General features: G+C 43.6%; 2 protein-coding genes across 13 annotated transcripts in view; one reads left to right on the top strand and one right to left on the bottom strand.

The window, feature by feature from the left end:
- Positions 1-193: 193 nt before the first annotated feature.
- Positions 194-13,183, bottom strand: LRRC51 (leucine rich repeat containing 51). Of its 11 annotated transcripts, none has more exons than XM_072794426.1 (7): positions 12,902-13,105; positions 10,498-10,626; positions 6,993-7,076; positions 6,221-6,358; positions 1,961-2,166; positions 712-860; positions 194-412 (listed from the first exon to the last, which is right to left on the bottom strand). In XM_072794426.1, the coding sequence occupies exons 4-7, from the start codon at positions 6,300-6,302 to the stop codon at positions 271-273; spliced, it is 579 nt and encodes a 192-aa protein (XP_072650527.1). In that variant the 5' UTR covers positions 6,303-6,358; positions 6,993-7,076; positions 10,498-10,626; positions 12,902-13,105; the 3' UTR covers positions 194-270. The 11 variants fall into 11 exon arrangements, with proteins under 11 accessions (XP_072650527.1, XP_072650528.1, XP_072650526.1 ...); XM_072794427.1 differs by having other exon boundaries at positions 10,489-10,626; positions 12,786-12,910; XM_072794425.1 differs by having other exon boundaries at positions 12,786-12,910.
- Positions 13,118-22,940, top strand: part of NUMA1 (nuclear mitotic apparatus protein 1) — a 75,681-nt gene continuing 65,858 nt past the window's right edge. The window contains exon 1 of one of the 2 annotated variants that reach the window (XM_072794389.1): positions 13,118-13,221. The gene's annotated coding sequence lies outside the window, so the exon portion shown is untranslated. Of the gene's footprint in view, positions 13,361-22,940 lie in introns of both variants that reach the window. The other variant, XM_072794388.1, reaches the window with a different exon arrangement.

Here is a 22,940-nt window from a genome sequence, read left to right as displayed (position 1 = left end):
CAGAGCAAAAAAAGGGCCCAGCGAGATTAGGTAAGTTTCTCAAGGCCAAGCAGTAAACCCAGGTCTCCTGCATCCCAGGCCAACAGGCCTTTCCCTCCACTGGCTCCATCTTTCAGCGAAGCAAGACTGAAGCTTCTGACAACTGCCTGAGTTGGAGGACGTTTTTACACCGCACAGATGACTTCACATCTGCTCAACTGCTCAAATCCTTTATTGTTAAACCAAACTGACCATCCTCAGGCCTTTAGGACTGGTCGGGCCCTGGGATCCTCAGAGTGCATTCTGCTTGATCCGGACCTTCTTAGGCTTGATGTTCATGTGTTTCCACACTTCAGCTGTGGCACGGTCTGCTTTGGTGACCCCACTGAAGTCGAATGTGGTGATACGGGGCAGGGTGCACAGCACATATTGCCTGTGGGGAAGACTTGGGCTGGGGGCCAGTCCCCTACCACAACCTCCTTTCCCCTCCACCAGTTGCTGCTATCTCCCCTAACTACGAGGAATGGAGGCACTGAAGTATAGTTCGGGGGAGACAGAGCTTCCCCTGACTGATAGAAATGCCTGAAGGTCTCTACTCCCTTCCCTGTCCCAGCATGGCAGAATGATGGTGTTGGATTTCTTCTTTTCCCAACTCCTTTCCTTTTTTTTTTTTTTTCCCCCAACTCCTTTCCCTCTGGGGAGCCCAGCTTCAGGGGCAGGCAGGGCACTTACCTATACCCCTTCTCTTCCTCTATGGGGTTCCCATGGAGTGTCAGGCTCCGGAGCCTCGGGAGGACAGCCAGCTTGTTGACCTCTCCCAGCCGCTGGATGCTGTTGCCGTGGAGATAGAGTACACTGAGGTTGAAGAAAGTTGTCAGAACCTGTTGGGGAAGGAAACCAAAAGCCTGGATAGAAAGGGCCCTGGATCTGTGCTCAGGACTGACTTGTGGGCAAAGAAAGAAGAGTTTGGGAAACAATTTGCTTTCTAGTCTATGCCACCTTCCTGCAGCCATTCTGGATAACTCTGACCTTTTCATTTAATGTTGAGGATTCAGAGGTATCACATTGACACAGAGCTGTGATCTGAGGGGCAGGAGGTGTGGGCCTGAGGCCTAGCACAGCCGCTGACTTGCCAGGTGACTGGACTCGCCTGCTTCCCCCTGTAGGTGCCCCTACACTGAAGACCTTTTTAGCAGTGGTGACCTAAGATTCTTTCACAACAGGGGACAGGGATATAGAGCATCATGCTAGGTACATAAGAGAAGCTTTCAAAAATAGTAACTAAATTGAGATAACTACAACCAACCCTGGCAAGTAGTCTCCAACTCATGCTCTTGCTGCTTTTCCTCTGACAAGAATCCAGGACAAGAAAGAGCCAGTTGTGTTTAGAGCTTAAAATTTGCGTCTGAGTTCATGGCAAATAAGTGCTGTACTTTACCTACCTCTTCCACAGAAGAACTCAGGACAAGAGCTGTTATTTTATTGCAGCCTGCCACGTGCCAGTTGGCTTTCGTAATTCTCATTTAAGCCCCACAAAACCTTTATTTTTTAAAAGATTTATTTATTCAGGAGAGACAGAGAGAGAGGTAGAAACCCAGGCAGAGGGAGAAGCAGGCTCCCTGTGGGGAGCCTGATGTGGGACTCAAACCCTGGACCCTGGGATCGTGACGTGAGTTGAAGGCAGATGCTCAACCTCTGAGCACCCAGGGGTCACTCCATAAAACCTTTATGATGCTGGCATATGCTCCCCATTTTTCAGACAGGGAGGCTGAGATTTGAAAGGTTATTTTGCCCCAAGTCACACAGTAAGAGATCTAGGATTTGAACCTACATCTGTCTGAGCCTACAGCCATGCCCTTTGCACAGCACTGTGCTGCCTCACTACTTATTTGATAATATGTGGGAAGTAGAGAGGCTGGAAGCTGGACAAGTGTCAGGCCCACCCTTGGACACTTGTGGACACTCAAGGCTGGGTACTCACAGGGTCAATGGAAGTCAGGTCGTTGAAGGACAGGTCGATCCAGGCCAGGTTCTCTGGATGCTCCAGAAGCAGTGAAACCACATGGTTGAAGTCTCTCAGGTCATTGAGGACATTGTTGTTCAGCCACAGGGACTGGGTCAGTGACTTCCCTGACTTTGAGTGCCTTAGTGGTCGTAGCCCTGACCGTGGCTCCTCGCTTGTCAGATCTGTGGGGACAAAGTGAGATGTGGGTTATCATCTTTGCTTTTCTGTCTTCAGGGTGGGAAGGGACAGAGCTGGGAGGATATATAGCCTAAGCTATAGCTGGAGGGGCTGCAGGACCATAGAGTCTCGTATGACTCTAACCACTGTAAATTCAGGACCCTGTCCCATAGGCCCCAGGAGTCTGAGTAAACTTGGACTAAGTTACTTAGTTCAAAGACTTACATCCCAAGTTCTTGGTTTGGGTCACCTGGTCTTCTCATGTCTGTCTCATTATTGGGTCCTCTATATACCACTCCTGTTGGGGGTGGGGGAGGCAAAATCACTCCCACTTTATGGAAACTAAGAACTAGAATTGTCAGGCTTGAACCAAGATGATGATAGCACAAAATCTAAGAGTATCCACTGGTAGAGCCTATAGCATTCACTTCAGTACAATAGCCTTTGATGTACTTTCTGCATTACTGCTGAGCAACTGTGTGTGTGCCAGATAGTGGATGTATAGTGGTAAACAAAATGAGAGATGGTCTGCGCCAAGCTCTGGATCAGTAACAGGGCAGGGATGAAGCAGATGTTTGTGCCTTGGAGGAGCTAACAGAAGCAGGATAAAAACAAACTAGCAATATGATAGCAATAGAATCATGAAGAAGGACTCCTAACTTAGTCTGGGAACTCAAGGAAGTTGAACCAGAGATGGAACTCAGTGGATTAGGAGACATTAACTAAGCAAAGGGTGGAAAGGACATTCTTGTAGCATGACACAAGCAGAGGCACAGAGGTGTGATGTATGTATGTGCTGCACGAGGGGGAGAGGCGAGAAGGAAAAACCGTAGGAGCCTTGAACGCCAGGCAGAGTATTTTGGACTTTATTCTGTAGGTGATGGGAAGCCACTGGAGGGTTTAGGCAAAGGAGATGATCCAGATCTTTCATTGCAGAAAGACCATTCTGAAGCTTTAGTGTGGAGATGGATTAAAGGGAGCGGGTGGGACTGGAAGATCAATGTGGCTCTTTTAGTCTCCAACCAAGAGATAAGAGGGAGAGAAAATCAGCCTGACTTCATGGCTGACTGGATGTAAGAGTGAAAGAATAATCAAGGGTGGTGCCCAGTTTCTTGTTTAGGGGACTGATAAGGAACTAGAAAAAGAGAAACCAAGATTGACAAGGTGAGGAGTTCAGGCTTGGCCTTGGTGTGTTCCTATAACCCAATATTAAGGTCTGAAGTTCAGGAGACGGACAAGGATCATTATCATAGAAGGTGTACAAGTCAGAGAAAATAGAGATTCCACGTGGAGATTGAGGGTAGAGAGGGACAAGGAGGAAGCGGAGTCTACTGAATAGTAATGAACAATGACAGAAGAACAGGGAGGGAGAACCACAAGAAGGTAATTTTAAAGATGCTCAGGAAGTCCATAGTTTATAGGAGTGAATTTCAGGAAGATAAGGACTGAAAAGTAATTTTGGCAACTCAAGCCCCTGCTGACCCTGAAATGACAGGGGCCTGGGGACAGAAGCTAGATTGGATGGAGTTCAAGAGTGAAGGTTAAGGAAATCTAAGCAGGTAGTGTAAACACCCCCCTCAGAAAGTTTGGCCAAGGAGGAGAGAGAATAGGGAAAACAGACGTTACAAACCATCTGTGTAGACCCCCACGCACTTTTTGACAAATGAGGTCCAGAGAGAGGATGGGCCCTGCCCCCACCAGTGACAGATCCAGAAGCAGATACCAGCTGTGGCTGAGGGGACTCTATTTTTCCACTTGCCCCTAAGCATCTCACTACTTGTCTAAAGCTGCTTCCGGAGAAGGAAGTATTTAGGATTTGCTGAACCTGGCCAGCTGTCCTTACTCCCCCTCAGCTCTTAGTGGACACTTCCTCGCTTCTATATCTACCCAAGTGTTAACTTCCTTTCCTTGGCTGCAGATCGGGCAGCATCCACCAGATGGCTCTCCACCTTAGTGCTGGAGTGAGCAGGAGCCACAGCAGGAGCCTGAGGTTTGGGGGGAGGCGGCAGGAGGGCATTGGAGCAGAGTACTCCAGCTAATGAATAAACTCCCAATCCTGCCCCCTGCCCCGCCAACATGTCCTGAGAATCCCCAATGAAATGACACAGCTGAATAAAAGTTAGGGTTAAAATAAACCCACGTAGAGATTAGCATCCAGCCTGATGAGGCAGCAGCTTAGGCAATGCTACTAAGCATGGGCGATCTCCAGCTCAGAAGTAGCCCCTGGTGGGATTGTGTTGCCTAAAACGTGAGGCTCCCATTGGGGCTGCCATATTGAGGGTGGAAGAGGGTATCCCATTGTTACAGGTTTGTTTCCTTCAGATTCCATGAGGAATCTGCATTGCTTGAGGATGTGTTGAAGCTTGCTTGTTCAGGCCAGGGCAGGTCTGGAAAATGGGCCACAAATATCAGTGCCCACAGAACTGGGGAGAGTTTAGCCCCAGAAAGACCTGGGAAAAAGTGATCCTGTCTTCGTATCTCTGAAGGGTTGCCATGCAACTTTTCCATGTGTCCCTAGAAGGTGGGAGTTAGTTTCATAAGAACTTCCTTGCATTATCCCTCACCCCACAGTGGAAGGGGTTGGTAAATGTGTCTCGTAGGGGACTCCCTTAATGCTATAGGCTCATGAGCAGAAGTTAGAGGATAATGGGTTGGATGTAGTTTGAAGTCCCTGTCATTTCAGAATCTAATCCATCTATTGGTTACTTTAGCAAATGGTCTATCAAGTACCCCCAGACTCTTTCCAAAAGCTCTGGGGAAACTGGCTGGCCTTTAGGGACTTGGATATGCCTCTCCTTTCCCCCTCTTTATAAGACACAGCAAGGAGCACAATGTCTGGCACACATGTATACACAAGTGCTTGCTAAATAGTAGGCGCTCAGTAAATATTCAACTCCTGAATGAAGAACAGGGCATCTTTACAGACTACGGTTTGTGCTATGGAGTTATCTGTGGTTGTAGTAGATGGTTTCTCCCTTCATTTTGAGGGTTCCACAGAGGGCAAAGCTCCATCTCCCCGCTCAGAGCTGGGAATTCCCACGGTAGACAGGAGCCATAATTCCCTCATCTGTCATCTCAGCTTTCTTGTACAGGACCATTACAGCTAAAACCCCTGTGGAACATGGACAACATCAATCAGAAGTGATGCTGTGCCCAGTAAATAAAGATCATGGTAGGTAGGTGTGTGCTCCCGAGAGAACATGAGTTACCACTGTGGCTATTGCAAACCCAGTAGTATCCCAAACTCTAAGGCAGGTCTAATACCTCCTGGATAACTATTTGCCTTCTTCTTGAGCGTAAAACTAGCCATCAATTGCCTATGAGAGAAAATCAAAGCCAGATACTGGGTCTAGGATATGTGAGGACCAGCATGTGTTCTGTGAGAGCAGATGTACTGTGCATGTATAAGAAGTCAGATAGCAGAAGCCAGGGACAGAACTTCCTTGGGAAGAAACATACTCCTCTGAGAATATGACATTGCTAAGAGCCTCCCTTTGTCTTTTTCTGAAGAGTATTAGCCACTGATTTACAGACACTGAACAATAAAATGGGAATGAGCATGGGCAGTGCTGGAACCTGCAATAAGTGTGGGTGATGACAGAGTAAACTTGGATAGGACTGGAATAAATATATTTATCAATAATTTTTTTTATTAATAAATATTTAAACTGGAAACATGCCAGTTAATAACGAGACCCTACACATTTTACCAGTCATCAGAATAGGCTTGTGTCCTCAGAAGAGATAGGGTTCTGCCTCTGTTTTCATTCATTTCTTCCTCTCTTCAGGTAAAAACAGGATAATAAAACCATTGGCTGATAGACTGGTTTCACAGTTTTCTTCTACCTGACTTTACAGCTGTAGCCTGGATTGTTTTGAAGATGATCAGTTACCCCTTCCACTCCTACCACCTCCTTATTCCCTGTTCTTCCCAAAACAAAAAAAGAATCTGCAAGCATACAGGAAGACTCTCTTTAGGCTCTTAAAGACTGGTCTCTCCCTAGGGACCATACCCGGCCTGTTGCATGGTGAGTGGAGTGCAGTACTCTATGGGCTGACCTTGGATCCCGTGGATGCTTCGGAAGGAGTAGTCAAGAGGGGGCTCTTGCACCGAAGTGTTCATATAGTCCTGTTTGCTCATAGCTCAGGCCATCATTTGTCAGATGTAAGCATTGGCCCTGGGAGTCCGGGTTCAGCCTGAGGGGACAGAGAAGGACTGGTGTTCCAGGTACAAGGGGTACCTCCAGATTCCCCTTAGGTATCTCCAGAGCCCTGCACCCTTGCTTTCTACTCTCCACTACTTCAGGTTTGCCTGGCTGTATTTCTATTTTAAGATAGTAATCACCATTCCTTGCATTTGTAGAGCACTCCTACTTCTTAGAGCACCTTTATATGCCTTAGAGCTCATGGATAGTAGTAGCACCCATTTCTACTTTCCACACAAAGAAACTAAGACCCCCAAGGTGAAAGCACCTGCCCCAAGTTAAGCCAATGAGTCAGTGTGGACTGTAATCATAGCCTCCTAAATCCTACTCTGAGGCCCTTTGTGCTACTCCATAGTAGTTACCATGGAGGCTTTCTTGGTACCTACACTCCAGTGACATCAACTGGTCTATTCTATTGCTTAACAAACCCTTGAGGGCCTGCATTGGATCTGGTGTCTGACTGCCCTTTGCAGTCTGACCCAGCTGGGGATTTTGCTACCTTCTCTGCTCAGCTTGTCTGTCAGCCCCATTTCCTTTCCATCCAAGGACCCTACTTCTTGCCACATCTGAATGTAGTCATATGTATATAAGCACATACACATAAAACCAGAGTCTCCTTCACTCACCTGTTACCAATGCCTGAAACTCCACCATTAGGGATTCATTCCTTTGGGTTCAGTGATCATTCCCTGTTAAAATGGAAATACCCCCTAAGAGGGGTGAATACAATGTTAATAATTTACAATGTAGTGTGAACTGTCTTATCAGATCCTTTCCAGTTTGTTAGCTCAAGTAAAGGAGAGAAATTTTCAAGAGATGAGGAAAGCCATGAGAATACTACTCACCTGGGAAGAAAAAAGCTGAAAACATATTTTACCAAGGGGTTTTGTATGTGACACATACAAACAAGACACATAGACTGACAAGGACATGTCCTGGTTAACCTCCCCTTCCTCACTTCATCCACCGCCGTCACCTTCTTTGCTCACTACTTCACCTGCTTTCCAAAAGGATTTGAGGTAGTTTACAGTAAGATTCATAAAGCAGGATGATTTATAGAACGGAGCTGTCCAACTGAAATATAATGAACACTGCAAATGCAAGCCACACATATAATTTTTTCACGTATGCAATTTAAAATTTTCTAGTAGCCACACAAAGAAAAGTCAAAAGAAGGGTTAAAAGCTTAATATATTTTATTTAACCGAATATATTCAAAATAACATTCAACATATAATTGCTATTAATGACAGATACTTTACACATCCCAATTTGGACAAGGTGCCTGTCAAGTGTTCAACAGCTACAGGTGACTAGTGGCTACTGAGACTGGACAGGACAGATGATGTAGGAAATGGAAATATGAAAGAGAAAGATCAGAAGGCAGATTAAAGGAAGAGAAAGAGATGGAATTAGGAACTGGCCTATGTTATCTCCAAAATTCCTGGCATCCAAAGTAAAAAGGGAAACCTTAGGATATGCAGTTCTCGTCATTTGATTAAAAGAAGCAAACAGAAAAAAAAAAAAAACAAACAAACAGATTGTATGCAGAAAATGAAATCCACACATTTTCTTAAAATGAAATTCTCTTAAAAACCATGGACCTGATAGTTTATAATTGATCCTAAGCTAAATACAGTTCAAGTAAATTCCTTTTTGGGTGATTTAACAGGTATAGAGGAATGGAAAGTGAATGTCTTCCTCTCAAAAAGCAGCAGTCTCATCTGAGCTTTGAGGAAATGCTGCCCTAAGTCACTTCGCAGCTGAATTCTCTGTCAAATCGGGACTGACCTGGTGGGGCAGACTGTTGAAGGAGACCTGCATCTCTTAGGTGTCAAATCTACAGACAGACAACAAAGAACAAAGGCTTTTCCAGAAATAGAGGAACTTGGCTTGTGTTCTCACCTAGATAGAGAAGCCCATTCCACCAGAGCACAAACAACAGCTTTTATATGTTGCAGTGAGATTAGATACTCTGAGTCCTGAGTTGGGACCCCAGAGTTCCACACTACTGGACAAGGATTTCATTATTTTTTATTTTTTAAAAAATATTTTATTTATTTATTCATGAGAGAGAGAGAGAGGCAGAGACACAGGCAGAGGGAGAAGCAGGCTTCATGCTGGGAGCCTGATGTGGGACTCCATCTCGGCTGGACATGGACTTTCGATTAAAATATTTAAGGGCAGAGTTTTACCCTTAGTTTCCTTGACCATCAGAGAACCTAACTCAGTGCAATTCCTAACTTCTGACTTTGTGTCACACCAGCTCCTGATGTTTTTTTCTGAGTTGGTATTAAAAATGGAGCCCCCAGTAGTTAGATAAATTTGCCAGCTGGAAAGGGTTATTATTATTCTCCGTTTAAATAGTAGCCCAGGCTGTGAGCTAGCACTGTCTTATTCATCATCTGACACAGAACCTGGCTTACAATAGGCACTCAAGAAATGTTTGTGGGAGGAATGAATGAGAAACGGCCAAATACAAGGATTTCTGTTTTGCTAGTGTTGATGGTAAGCTGCTCATTCTAACAATTGGCTCCCAGGTTCAGTTATTTCAGTCCACACCTCATTCACAGTAAGAAAATTCAATTCTGTAAACATTTATGGAGTGCCCATTGCCCTGTGCCTGACCAGAAGGAATGAAGCCAAGATAACAAATAATAGAACCGTGTCTGTCATGAGCACAGAAGTCTGCTAGGTTTCCATTGTGGCAAACCAGCCTGCATCCAGTTCTAAGAAATAGCTGCCTACTTAGTGAATATTCTCATGATTTCAATACTCAGGCCTAGTATACCCTCTCTGATGAAGCCCATCTTTCCAGATAAAATTGATCAATGTGTCCTGTAGCAGATTGATTGCCTTGATTATTCCTATTCATGGTCTCCCTTGTATCATCTCTTCTGCCCTAGAACTCTGTAGTTCTATCCATTCTGATGCTGAGCTCAGCCATGTGACTTGCTTTGGGCAATGGGACGTTGGTAAACCTGAAGCAAACAGAAAGTTTAAAGACAGGGCTTGCCCTCTTGCTCTTTGCTTGTGCCAAGAGAAAATGACTACCCTACTGGAGGGATGGGAGAGACATGTGCAGGCGAGCTATGTGCAGAGAGCTAGTGTTTCCAGTTGAGGCCATCCCAGCCTAGCCAATAGCCAGCCTACACCAAGTCAAGTTCAGGATAATTACAGGTGCCTGCAGATACATAAATGAGCCCAGCCATGACCAGAAGAAAGATGGCTGACTTATAGACTTGGAAGCAATAATGATTGTTTTAAGTCACTATGGTTTTGGATGGTTTATTACATTGCAATAGCTAACTGATACATGCCCCCACTGTACTTTGAACAAAATTTCATCACAGACCATTTCCTCATCTGTAAAATGGAGACAAACCTATCTTGAGAGTTATTGTATGTCTTGCAGTAGGTGCTAATATTAATACACTGAAGCAGCTGTATTCTCATACTCATTTCTTTTTTCTTTCCTTTTTTTTTTTTTTTAAAGATTTATTTATTTGAGAGAGAGAGAGAGAAAGCACAAGTGAATGTGGGGAGGGGCAGAGGGAAAGAATATCAAGCAGAATCCCCATTGAGTGGGGAGGCTGACCCAGGTTTCAATCCCATGACCCCGAGATCATAACCTGAGCTGAAATCAAGAGTTGTTTGCTTTAACCAACTGAGCTACCAGGCACCTCCCACTCCTTTTTTAAAAGTAGGCTCCATGCCCAGTGTGGGGCTTGAACTCATGACCCTGAGATCAAGAACTGCATGCTCTACTGACTGAGCCAGCTAGGTGCCCCTGTACTCATTTCTTTTTTTTTTTTTTTTAATTTATTTTTTATTGGTGTTCAATTTACTAACATACAGAATAACCCCCAGTGCCCGTCACCCATTCACTCCCACCCCCCGCCCTCCTCCCCTTCTACCACCCCTAGTTCGTTTCTCATTTCTTTATAAACTACTTCCTATTCTTTCCCTGTAAGCTTGAGGCCAGGGTCAGAAGTCAGACTTCTTTCTCTCTTCCCACCATTACTCTGCACTGAGCCTGGCAAAGAATGATCTTCACTAAAGGCTTGATGAACAAATGGATAATGGAAAAAAGAAGAAATGAATAGTGTCTTCAGGTGTCACCTGCTCTACCTGGCTGCTGCTGGGCAGATCTGGATTGCTTTGCTCACTTCAGTGGCTGTGTTTTTGGAGTCAGCCTTTTCCAGCTGCTGTTCTGCCTCATGACCAGTCAGATCCCAGTGCCTTCTTCATCTGTCCAAGCTGATTGACGAACAAAAAGTTTATAGGCATATTTGTCTTGTTTTGGAATTTTTCTTTTCCAAATTGGAAAGATGTTTTACTGTTTTTTTTTTTTTTTTAAATTATAAGAGTTAACACAATAGCTGAACAAAGTCAAACAACATAGTGGAATACATTAAATAGAAACTAAAAGTCTGAGTCTCTATCTCACCAAGAACAATCATGATTAACATTTGGGAATATAACCTCAGAAGGATATATACAAAATTGTGTATATCTTTAAATGAACACATAATGTCTTTGTAAATGTATTTTTAAAATTCTACTTTATATGGGGGAATCTCTGGGTGGCTCAGTGGTTTAGCACCTGCCTTCGGCCCAGGGCATGATCCTGGAGTCCTGGGATCCAGTCCCACGTCAGGCTCCCTGCATGGAGCCTGCTTCTCCCTCTGCCTGTGTCTCTGCCTCTCTCTCTCTCTCTGTCTCTCATGAATAAATAAAATCTTAAAAATAAATAAATAAATTCTACTTTATAACTGGGATAACTGACATGAAATATGGTTGCCATTGTAGTGTTAGCTAAGAATGTATTTTTAAAAATTTTTGTAGACTCTTTTAAAAAAATATTTTTAAAGATTATGTGACAGAATGAGTGAGGGTGGGGGCAGAAGGAGAGGGAGGAGATTCCCCAGTGAGCAGAGAGCCAGACACAGGGCTCAATCCCAGAACCCTGAGATTATGACCTAAACTGAAGGCAAATGCTTAACTGAGCCACTCAGGTGCCCCTACTCACCCTTTTTAAATAGAATTCATATGTATCCTACTTTATTTTTTAATTATTTTTAAAAGATTTTATTTATTTATTCATGAGATACACACAGAGAGAGAGGCAGAGACACAGGCAGAGGGAGAAGCAGGCTCCATGCAGGAAGCCGGATGCGGAACTCCATCCCGGGACCCAGGGATCATGCCCTGAGCCGAAGGCAGATGCTAAACCACTGAGCCACTCAGATGTCCCTGTACCCTACTTTACTTACTTACTTTAGCCAATCCAGGGTGGTAAAAATTTGTTTGCAGTTTTTGGAGATTACTAACAATTAGAATTTGATTTGTCGTTAGCTATCTCTTCCCTCTCTCAGGTAAGTAGCAACATGATGGCACAGGAAGCTTTGAGAAATAATCAGATGAGATCTAATAGGAGACTGAATGGCCTGGCCTAGAGAGGGCTTCTGTTTATGGGCTACAGGTGGAAGAAAAAGAATGTCACATGTCGGCCACATAATCTAGTGTATTCTGGGAGGTTATATTTTCAGATGCCACAAGGAAGCCCAAGATACAAACTAGCTCATGCCCTGGGGCAGTTTACTCCTTGGAACAAATCTTAAGCTAGACAGGTTGTACACTCAAGCTAGTGACTTAGATTGAAATTGGTGACCTGGGGTCTAGTCCTAAATTGTCACTAATTTGGTGTGTGGCCTTGGGTAAGTCGCTTTCCTCTTTGGATTTCAGTGTTCCAATTTGTAAAATGGGGAGAAATATCCTTGACTCACAAAACTCCAAAGAGAGACTGAAGATGAAGGTGCTGGGTAAGGTGCCAAATGTAATCTGTCATGAAGACTGTAAAAGGAATCAAATGCTAACCATAGAGCTTTGAGAAGCAGACCACAGAGTTGTAGGGAGAAGAGGGAATTTAGGGACAGGACCCCAAATGAGTGTGTGTGGGCAGATGCTCCTGACTCTGAGGAAGAGGCTGTACCCTGGGACCTTGCTGCTTGTAAAGGAAAGAGACAGTGCAAGCCCCATACGTCTGCAGTGTGAAGGCCTGTGATTTAGTCTAATTTTACTCCCATGTCTTGAAGGGTCTCAGTTCATCAGAGGAAAACCCAACCATTTTCTGAGGGCGTTTCAGAATTCCCTCCGTCAGGGATTTGAGGCATCTGTATTAGGGGGGTCTCAGGTTTGTGATACGGATGTTCTTAAGCGCCCCCAGGTCTGTACGGGTATGTATCTCGTTGCCCTTCCCTCCCCTCCCTCGGTCTATTCCATATGGATGTTGTGTCTTGTTCGTTGTCAAAGGGGGGTAAGGGATGTGTGCGGGGGGGAGGGGTTCTCAGGTCCCCGAGAAAGAAAATTCCTTAATCTCTCTTAGAACGAATTTCCTGTGTTCCCGCCTGACTCACCCGCAGTTGTTTTCCCTCCAGCCTCGGCGTCCCACTACCTCAGGCTTACTCAGCGTCAACTCCATAGTAACTACCTCGACCCGGCGACCCGCCGTAAGCGCTGCCGCGATACCTACCGGGAGCTGTAGTTCGCCAGGGGCGGGGCTCCAAAGCCGCGGGATGTGCTGGGATTTGTAGTTTTCTTTGCTCTCAAGTCCAGGCCGGGGTCCGGAAATAGTGACACCCCCTTCTCTCTTCCCAGTGGTCCTCACACTTCCTTTTCCCGGGTCCTCAAGCGTGCCCTTGCGTGAAACTCCAGCCGACTGGGGCCAATCAGAGGGTGGCGCGAGGGGGCGGGGCCATGGTTTAAACTAATTGTGCGCTCACAGCGCTGGCGCGAGCCCGCGGCAAAAACGATCCCGTGGAAGCGTGAGGCGGAGCGGGAGCGCGCGGCCAGGTAACCGGCGCGGGCCCGCGGCTGGCGTTCGGTCTGGGCACCCGCAGGGATGCCCGGGCCTAAAGGGGGTGCTGGAGAGGCGGGTGCGAGCGGAAGGCCTCCTTCATAACCTACTCTGACTGGGGAGAATCTATTGGGGGTAAGGTTTGTGAGGAGGGGGGCATGTCCGGGGGGAGGTGCCGGCGTGCCTGAGGGGGGAGGGTCTGTTTGGGGGCGTGTCGGTGGAATTCTGTCTACGACCGGGGGGGGGGGGGGGGGGGTGGTGCGAGTAGTGCGTGTTCCTGAAAGGCTTGTGACCCAGAGGTCCCAGGGCAGTCTCCGCCTATTATTGTTAACAATAGTAGTAGTAATACTAGTAGTAAACATTTTCCGAGCACCGACTACGTTTCAGACACTCCCTTTACGTGGATCGTTTAAAAATATATTCCTGATTGTCCTATTATCCTTTATTACAGACGGGGAAGCGGAAGTATTTTATAATGCTTACTTGGCCAGGATTACATAGCTAGTGCATGGTTGTCTTCAATAAGGAGTAGAGGGTAAGGGGCTATGTGGGGGTGCGCCTCGTCTTGGACGAGACACCTATTTTGAGCCTCACGTCTCATACATAAACAACGAACTTAACCTGCCTTACCTTATTTCTTGGGGTTGTTCTGAGGGTCAAATCAGGTAAGTTGTTTCATGGAAGCATCTTGAAATGCACAAATCTGTGACTGTAAGTGACTTTGTGAAGGTTGTGGGTGGGAAAGAGCCTAACTGGCTTGATGCTGCCTCTTCTGGGTGCCCTCTCTTGCTTACCCGGCCCGCCCGGAAGTGCTTCTCACTTGGTATTGGAAGAGTGTCTGCATGTCTGTCCTTCTAGGTGGAGACAGTGTCTTTTGTCCCCGTATCCTGATGCCTAGGCAGGTGTGAGTGAAGCCTGCCTTGGCCATTAACATACACTTTGAAATGAGCTTTAATGTTCCGAAAGGAAATAAATAGCCTGGCCTTCCCATCTTCATTTAGTGGCTTTTGAACCTCTGTATGCTATCTTTTTGCCTGGAATGGCACTGCCTTCTAAAAATGTGATATTTACTTGCTTTAATCCATGTTTCCCTCTCTTGGTTTGTTGCCTGGTCCTGTATTCCCAAAGTTCTGGAATGACAAGTGCGGTACTTTGTGGTGGTCAGAAACCTTGGTGGTAAAGGAATTGGGTTACCTTGTGGAGATCTTTACTGCTATGAACATTTGGAAATCCAGAGGGAATATTCTTTCCATCAGTAGGGATGCATGTATGTGTTCCCTCCCTCTCTGTTCCTGTATGGTTCTCCTGTAGAAGAAGAAGCACATACTCCTCTGTAAAAGCTTCCAAAGTACTCTTTTCTTGGCCTAAGTTCAAGTAAATGACTAATTGTAATGCCTGGTTCTTTTTTTTTTTTTTTTTTTAAGATTTTATTTATTTATGAGAGAGAGACGCAGAGACACAGGCAGAGGGAGAAGCAGGCTCCATGCAGGGAGCCTGACGTGGGACTCGATCCTAGGTCTCCAGGATCACAGCCTGGGCTGAAGGCGGCGCTAAACCGCTGAGCCACCCGGCTGCCCTGTACTGCCTGATTCTTCATCTAATGCCAAAACTATACTCCCCCAAAGCTAGAAGATCTTACCTGAAAGCTCATATGAAAAACACTTCTATTTAGAATGTTCTTTTTTATTTATGGAATATTAAAGTGAGAAGAATGCCTTGAGTAGTACTTGAGTTCTAGAACTGTTAGGATGAGGGAAAGCCCTGCCACAGGTGGCTAAACAGAGCTGGTCTGAGAATGTTTTGACAGCTGTGTCTAATAACACCCTATGGTCATTAAGTGTGTTGGGGGTCATTTATTTCAGCCTCTTACTCAGTGTTATGCTAAACATATCAAAAGGTGTTGTCTGAATTCAAAAATCAAAATGAGCACTTACAATGATGAGACCACTCCCCCAAACAGCCTATTCAATATCGAACAATCCTAAGTAGCAATAATTGTTATTGTGATAGTATTGTTTTGTGCGGTCAGTGGTTACTTCATTTTACCCTTATATGCCGTTTTTTTTCACCATTCTTTCTTGAATTTTATTCCTTTCGTATTAGACAAATATATCCTTCAGATGTTTTCTTCAGTGAGGGTCAGTTGGTGGTAAACACTCTTTGTGGAAACATCTTTATTGCCTCTTCAGTCTTGACAGTTTAGCTGGGTACTGGGCTTCCATTATTTTCGCTCAGCATTTCGAAAATGTTATTTTACTGAAATTTTGCGTTTTTGTTGTTACTTTTGAGAACTGTGTTCACAGTTTAACTATCATGTTGTTGTAGGTAACCTGCTTTTTTCCTTTGGTTTAAAGATCTTGTTTGTGTTTTGCAGTTTCATTACATGGTGTGGATTTAATTGTGTCCTACTGGGGGCTTACAGTGATTGCTCAATCTGAATTTTCATACCTTGCATGACTTTTTTTTGTTTTTTTAAATATTTTATTTTATTTATTTTTTTTAAATTTTTATTTATTTATGATAGTCACAGAGAGAGAGAGAGAGAGAGGCAGAGACACAGGCCGACTGAGAAGCAGGCTCCATGCAGGGAGCCTGATGTGGGACTCGATCCCAGGTCTCTAGGATCCTGGGTCTCTAGGATCACGCCCTGGGCTGAAGGCGGCGCTAAACTGCTGAGCCACGCAGGCTGCCCTTCTTTCATGACTTTTGTAAAAAATTCACTCATTCCCTTTTTAAATAGTGCTTCTCCCAGATCCCATATTTAACTTATGTTGGACTTTTTTATTCTGTCCTCTACATCTCTTATCTTTCATGATTTCTGTCTCTGTTACCTCTGGGTAATTTCTTTAAATCCATCTCCTAGGATACTAACTTACTCCAGCTAGAACTTTTTTGTGTGTGTTTTTTTTTTTCTTTTTTTTTTTTACTTTTTATTTTTTTAATTTTTAATTTATTTATGATAGTCTCACAGAGAGAGAGAGAGAGGCAGAGACACAGGCAGAGGGAGAAGCAGGCTCCATGCACCGGGAGCCCGACGTGGGATTCGATCCAGGGTCTCCAGGATCGCGCCCTGGGCCAAAGGCAGGCGCCAAACCACTGCGCCACCCAGGGATCCCTTTTTTTTGTGTGTTTTTTAAAGGGAGGGAGAGAGAGAGAAAGAATCTTAAGCAGGCTCCACGCCCAGTGAGAAGCCTGATGCAGAGCTCAATCTCATGATTCTGAGATCATGACCTGAGCTGAAATCAAGAGTTGGATGTTTAACTGCCTGAGCCACCCAGGCGCCCCCTGATTTACTTTTTGAGTTCTTTTTTTTTTTTTTTTTAATTAAAAAAAATTTTTTAAGTAGGCTCCATGCCCAGCTTGGAGCTGAACACGGAGATTGAACTCACACCCCTGAGATCAAGACCTGAGCTGAGATCAAGAGTAGGTTCTCAATTGACTGAGCCACCTAGGTGTCCTGAGTTCTTATTTCCATTAGGTTTTTCGTTTTTAGAAGTACTCTTTGGTTCATTTTCAAATCTGCGTCTTTGTTTTCCATGGTATCATTTTTGTCTCATGTTTTCAATTTATATAATAATTAAACTTGTAGTCTCTATCATGCAGAATTTTCTGAAGTTTTTAGGAGTATAATCCTGCCATTTGTTTTAACTGACTCTTGCCTATGATGAATTGTGTCTTCAAGTATTTAGTAGTTTTGGATTGTAAGCTCATATTCAAAAGATCATCATCTATGGTAGACTTATATAGCTTGGGTTGAGGTCAGTTCTCCAAGAACAGTTCTTTTTTTTTTCCAGTTTTCTTTTAAGTAAACTTTCTTTGAAATAATTTATGTAAACTATTTAAGTAAAAAGTGTTTTGATAGATGTATACACCTATAAAAAGTTGCCACAATCAAAATATAGAGCACTCTCAAAAGTTTCTGTATGCTTCTTTACAGTTCGTGTTTCCCTTCACCTTGGCTCAGGAACTATTGTAGATGAATTTGCGTTTTCTAAAATTTCACGTAAGTCAGATCATAGAGTGTGTATTCTTAGGCCTAGTTTCTTTCACATAGCATAATGCATTGTGAGATTTATCCATTTAGTTGCATATATCAGTAATTTGTTGCTTTCTGTTATGTAATATTCTGTTGTATGATTATATCATGTAATGTTTATTATTCAGTGTTAGTGGACATTTGGTTTGTTTCCAGTTTTTGGCTTTTATGAATAAAATTGCTATGAGCATTCATGTACAAATCTTTGAGCGTTTGTGTAATTTCCTTTATTTTCAGAGTGGATTGGCTAAGTTGTATGGCAGTTGCATGTTTAACTTTTTAAGAAATTACCAGTTTTCCAAAGTGGTGGTACCATTTTGGCAATATGTGAGAGTTCCATTTGCTTCATATTCTTTTTTTAAAAAAGAAATTATTTATTTATTTATTTATTTATTTATTTATTTATTTATTTATTTATTTATTTATTGGGGGGGGCTTGGTGGAGGGAAGGGGCAAAGGGAGAGGGGAAAAAGAATCTCTAGCATCTCCTGGAGTGCAGGGCTCCATCTCATGACCCTGAGATCATGACCTGTGCCAAAATCAAGAGTCAGATGCTTAACAGACTGAGCCATCCAGATGCCTCTTGCTTCATATTCTTACCAATCCTTGGTATTGTTGGCCTTTTTTAATATTAGCCATTCTCATGGAGGTATAATATTATCTCATCATGGTTTTAATTTGCATTTTCCTGATGACTGATGATGTTGAGCATCTTTTCACATATTAACTGACCATTCATATATCTCCTGGAGAACTTTGTGTTTGCTTATATTGAGCACTCAAGGCTATTCCCAACCTGGGACCAAAACATATGCAAGTTATCTCTACTCACAGATTTCCAGGTCACAAGCTTAGGCCACAAAACAACTATGGTTTTGAGTTACTAGGAGAGTTTTTCCTCCTACTTCACTAGGTGAACAAGATAAGCTTCCTTATTTCCCTGTGGACAGATTTTTTTCTTTTCCTGATCTTTTTATTGACTGTCTCAGCCTTTATACAAGGATCTCAGTTGCTCTTTGTAGGCCCAAAATCTGTCTCCTGGACAAGGAGGAGGTTATAAATTCTTTATGTAGCTGGGACAGCTATGCTGTCAGGTCACACTGTTCCTGGGATTTCCCTTACTTTCTTGTGAGCTCAGTTTACCTATGTATCAGTCAGGATCCAATCAGGAAAGTAGAAACCACACATAAGTATTTTAAGAGTGAACTCAATAAATGGAATTAGTTTAAATCCTTGTTGAGGGCTAAATGCGCAAAATGGGAATCTTAAAGTAATTTTGATGTAATAACTGCATTAAACAGCTACCTCATCTAGGACTGAAAAACAAAGGGAGGAACAGTTGGAGTTATCAGAGCCTAAGAAGTCTGGAGGGATCTGGAGGAACTATGCCCTGATTCTCTGAGGAGAGGGTGTTGCCTGGTGCTGCTGGTTTCTCAGGTGCTCCCAGGAAGGGCCTGGAGGAGCCAGGTTTGGTTGAACTCTGCTCGGCACCTGGTGCTGGTGCCTCTCAGGGAGTGCAATGAGGCTGGTTCTGGCAGTTTAGAAAGAAGTGGGAAGGAACCAACTGCTGTGGTCAAGAAGGAGCAAGCCATAGGAAAGAGGAAGTTCCTGCCTTCCATTTTCCCTTTAGCACCTCCTGTTGACAGATCCTAACAGGGAGCTGGCTGGTAAAGGTGAAATGGGGTTGGCGGAGTCCAAGCCCCAATGTCACAGAGCCGGGTAAAACAGGGCAGGTGTGGAGCTGACAGACAATAAATTGGCACAATCTAAAGATGTTTATTATATTTTCCCAAATATCCAGATGTATTTTCCCAAATATCCAGATGTATTTAGTAGGAAGATTTTCAGGTTATCTGATTTATCATATCAACAATCCTAGCAATAGCTAACGTTCTTTTTATTTTTTTTTCTCAGTGTATACTGTGAGCCAGGCACTAATTTAAGCACTTTACATGAACTGCTTCCTAAAGTTGTATAAGGTGAATACTGTCATCATTACTATTCCCTTTAACAAGCAAGGAAACTGAGCCACAAATAAATAATCCACTCAAAGCCATACAGTTTGTAAGTGGTGGAGTTAGTGTTCTAATCCAAGCATTCTGGGTTCCATAACCCACATTCTTAATTTCTTTATTATACTGAAAGTTTTTCCCTATGTCCAACCAAAATCTCTCTTCCTGTAATTTCTACTCGATAGTTCTGTTTTTGTCTTTTTGCAGGAGAACACCTGTTTTTCTCTTCACCTGCGTGACAAGCATGCATATATTTGAAAAACGTTTTCATGTTCTCCCTGCTAAGTATCTGTAGTTCTTCCCTCATATTTGCCGTGACACAACTTTTAGACCTTTCACTGTAGTTGTCATTTGTCAGCTGCATATACTCTGACTTTGCTCTTTAAAGGTGGGGCACAGAGTTGTCACACAACCTGAGCCTGTATTGATATTTTGGATAGCTCTGTTACATTCATGGTTCATTGAGAGCGGAACAGCCTCTCCCTTCATCTCCCAATATAGGCAGCCGGCTCCCTCGCCTATCCCAAAACAGCCTTTTAAATATGAACCGCTGTACCAGCTCTCTACCATCTTGTATAATTTGATTGACTTCTTTTATTGTGAATGCAAGCCTTCATATTTAATCCTATTAAATTGTATCGTGTTGCTTTTGGTAACTGTTGAGATCTTTTTTTTTGCCAGATCAGATCTAAAAACGTTGTATTTTCTGTCCTTCACAGTTTGTAATTCCAAAGGTTGACAAGCAGTCTTTGTATGTTTTCATTCTGTCTTTGGTAAAAATGTTAGGTTTGAGAAGCAGGCTCTGTGTTACACCACTATAGATATTTGGTCGGTGGAAGTTTGGGGTGAAGAGTTTTGGTTATTCTTTCTGCTAAATGGGTGGAGGAGCTATCTGGAAAGGGCACTATCTTGGCTGTCAGTGAGGGGAGGAGAGCGTCAAGGTTAAGGGTTGGCCATTGGGCAGTCAGTCACCCTAATAAGGGACCACTTGGCTGAAGTAAAATGATCTGGTGGCTGTAGAAGGGAAAGAGCGCATATCGCACAGCACGCTTCTGGGTTGAGGCCTCTGTTGACAGCTGTGTCAGCTGCCCTTTCTGTCCTATTTAAGGGCCGATTTCTCTGAAGCCAGTGCAGGAAATGCCAGTGATTCAGCCTTGCAGATTTCTCTGCCTTACTGCAGCTGAGGACTGGTTTGTATGATGAGTAAAGACTGTGTACTTCAGGCATGTTTATTTGATCACTTGAGTGCCTTCCTGTGACTGGCCAGACACCCTTGTTTTGCAGGTTGTCAAGTTTTTGGTACCCTGTGGCACGGTGGATGCAGCGTGACCCCAGCTCTGGGTCCTTTGCATGGGTAGCAACTGTATTCTGCCCTGTAGGTGGGCATTTGTCAAGTGTCTGACTTCTGGATGGCCTGTGAGGGGCAAGGTAGTAAAAGCTTTTACCTACTTTTCTATTCTTCCTATGGTGTGATGGTCTGAGTTTGAGGGAAATCTCTGGCTTGCTGAGAGTTTGCCACTGAACCCCTCATGAACTGCTGCAAAGTGGACTCTGTCTTGTTGCTGACCTCTGAAGCCCAGTTTCTTTCGGCAGTGAACAAATAAGTAAGGAGTTTATCTCTCTTTTTTTTTTTTTTTTTTTAAGATTTTATTTATTTATTCATGAGAGAGACAGAAAGAGAGGCAGAAACACAGGCAGAGGGAGAAGCAGTTTCCATGCAGGGAGCCCGATGTGGGACTCGATCCCAGGTGTCCAGGATCAGGTCCTGGGCTGAAGGCGGCACTAAACCCCTAAGCCACCTGGGCTGACCAAGTTTATCTCTTAATGTTTTATCTCTTAAAGAGCTGAGTATATAAAGAAGTGTGTGATACAGGATTTTCCTCCTCACCAACTGTTTAAACCTACAGATACATTACAGGAATAATAAATATATAAGTTCAAACCTATTGATACTTTTTTTTTAAAGATTTTATTTAATTATTCATGAGACACACACACACACAGAGGCAGAAACACAGGCAGAGGGAGAAGCAGACTCCACGCAAGGAGCCTGATGTGGGACTCGATCCTGGGACTCCAGGATCACGCCCTGGGCCAAAGGCAAGCACTTAACCACTGAGCCACTTGGGTGTCCCTTTTTTTTTTTTTTAAGGTTTTATTTACAAACCTATTGATACTTTATGAGAAAAATAGAACAAATTATATGCTTCGCTTAGATTCACCAGTTGTGAACATTTTGCTGCATTTGCTCTCTATCCTTTATTTTTCTGTTATCTGACTGTTAGACGTGAACATCATATACTTCATCCTAAATATTTCAGCATGTTTCCTAAAAACAAGACTATCTTCCTGTATAGCCACAATACAGTTAGCACTCAGGAAATTTAATTTTGATTCAATAGATCCAATGTATAGTACTTGTTCAGACTTCTCAAATCTTCCCAGTGATGTCTTTCATAGACTTTTTTCCTTTTTTTTTTTTAAGATTTTAATTATTCATGAGAGACACAGATGGAGAGGCAGGCTCCCTATGGGAAGCCCAATGTGGGGACTTGATTCCAGGACCCTGGGATCACTCCCTGAGCCGAAGGCAGATGCTCAACCACGGAGCCACCTAGGCGTCCCTCATAGACTTTTTCAAATCAGCCTTCCTAAGAAGGATCATGCTTACATTTAGTTGCCATGATTTTCTTGTTATCATGCCCCTTGAACAATTCTCTAGTCTCTTAAGTGAATTTTTTTTTCTACCATGGTATTGAGATCCTTAGAGTTTAGGTTAGGTTATTGCAGAATATTTTTCTTTCTTTCTTTTTTTTTTTTTTAAGATTTTATTTGCTTATTTATTTGAGAGACAGAATCTGAAGCAGAAGTGCAGAACCTGATGAGTAGGTTGGTCCCACAACTGCCAGATCATGACTTGAGCCGAAACCAATAGTTCAAAGCTTAACCGACTGAGCCACCCAGGTGCCCCCAGAATATTTCTTTCTTTTTTCTTAATTAGGATTTGTATGATTGTTTTCTCTTGATTAGATTCAGGTTAAACATTTTAAGTAGAGCAGGCAGCCTGGGTGGCTCAGCGGTTTAGCGCCGCCTTCAGCCCAGGGCCTGATCCTGGAGACCCAGGATCAAGTCCCACGTCAGGCTCCCTGCATGGATCCTGCTTCTCCCTCTGCCTGTGTGTCTACCTCTCTCTCTCATTAATAAATAAATAAAGTCTTTAAAAAAAACATTTTAAGTAGAGCTATATAGGTTAATAGAGTAGTGTGATTAGTGAAAAATCCTGTATTACACACATGGGCTCAATATTCAGTTTTTCATGACCATATATAATTGAGCATATGATTTTGTTGTCTAGTATGTAAGCCTAATAGAAATTGAGAGAAGAGGGAACTCAGTAGGACTGGGAATAAGTAGGAAAGACTTTCACAGGAAGATGGATGGAATTTGAGGTAGTTGGAGTATGGTTAGATAAGCTGCTTTTGGGTTTCCTATCCCACTATTAAGATTGTATATTATGAAAAATGAATTTATTCTTCAGAGCTTATTTTTAAAAGATTTTGTGGGGGTGCCTGGGTGGCTCAGTGGGTTAAGCATCTGCTTTCCACTTAGGTCATGACTCAGGGTCCTAGGATTGAGCCCCACATCAGACTCCCTCTCCCTCTGCCTG

Source organism: Canis lupus, chromosome 23, assembly GCF_048164855.1.
Source record: "Canis lupus baileyi chromosome 23, mCanLup2.hap1, whole genome shotgun sequence".
Classification (NCBI taxonomy): Eukaryota; Metazoa; Chordata; class Mammalia; order Carnivora; family Canidae; genus Canis; species Canis lupus.
The sequence above is the reverse complement of the archived record's forward strand: the minus strand, read 5'-3'. Positions and strand labels throughout refer to the sequence as shown.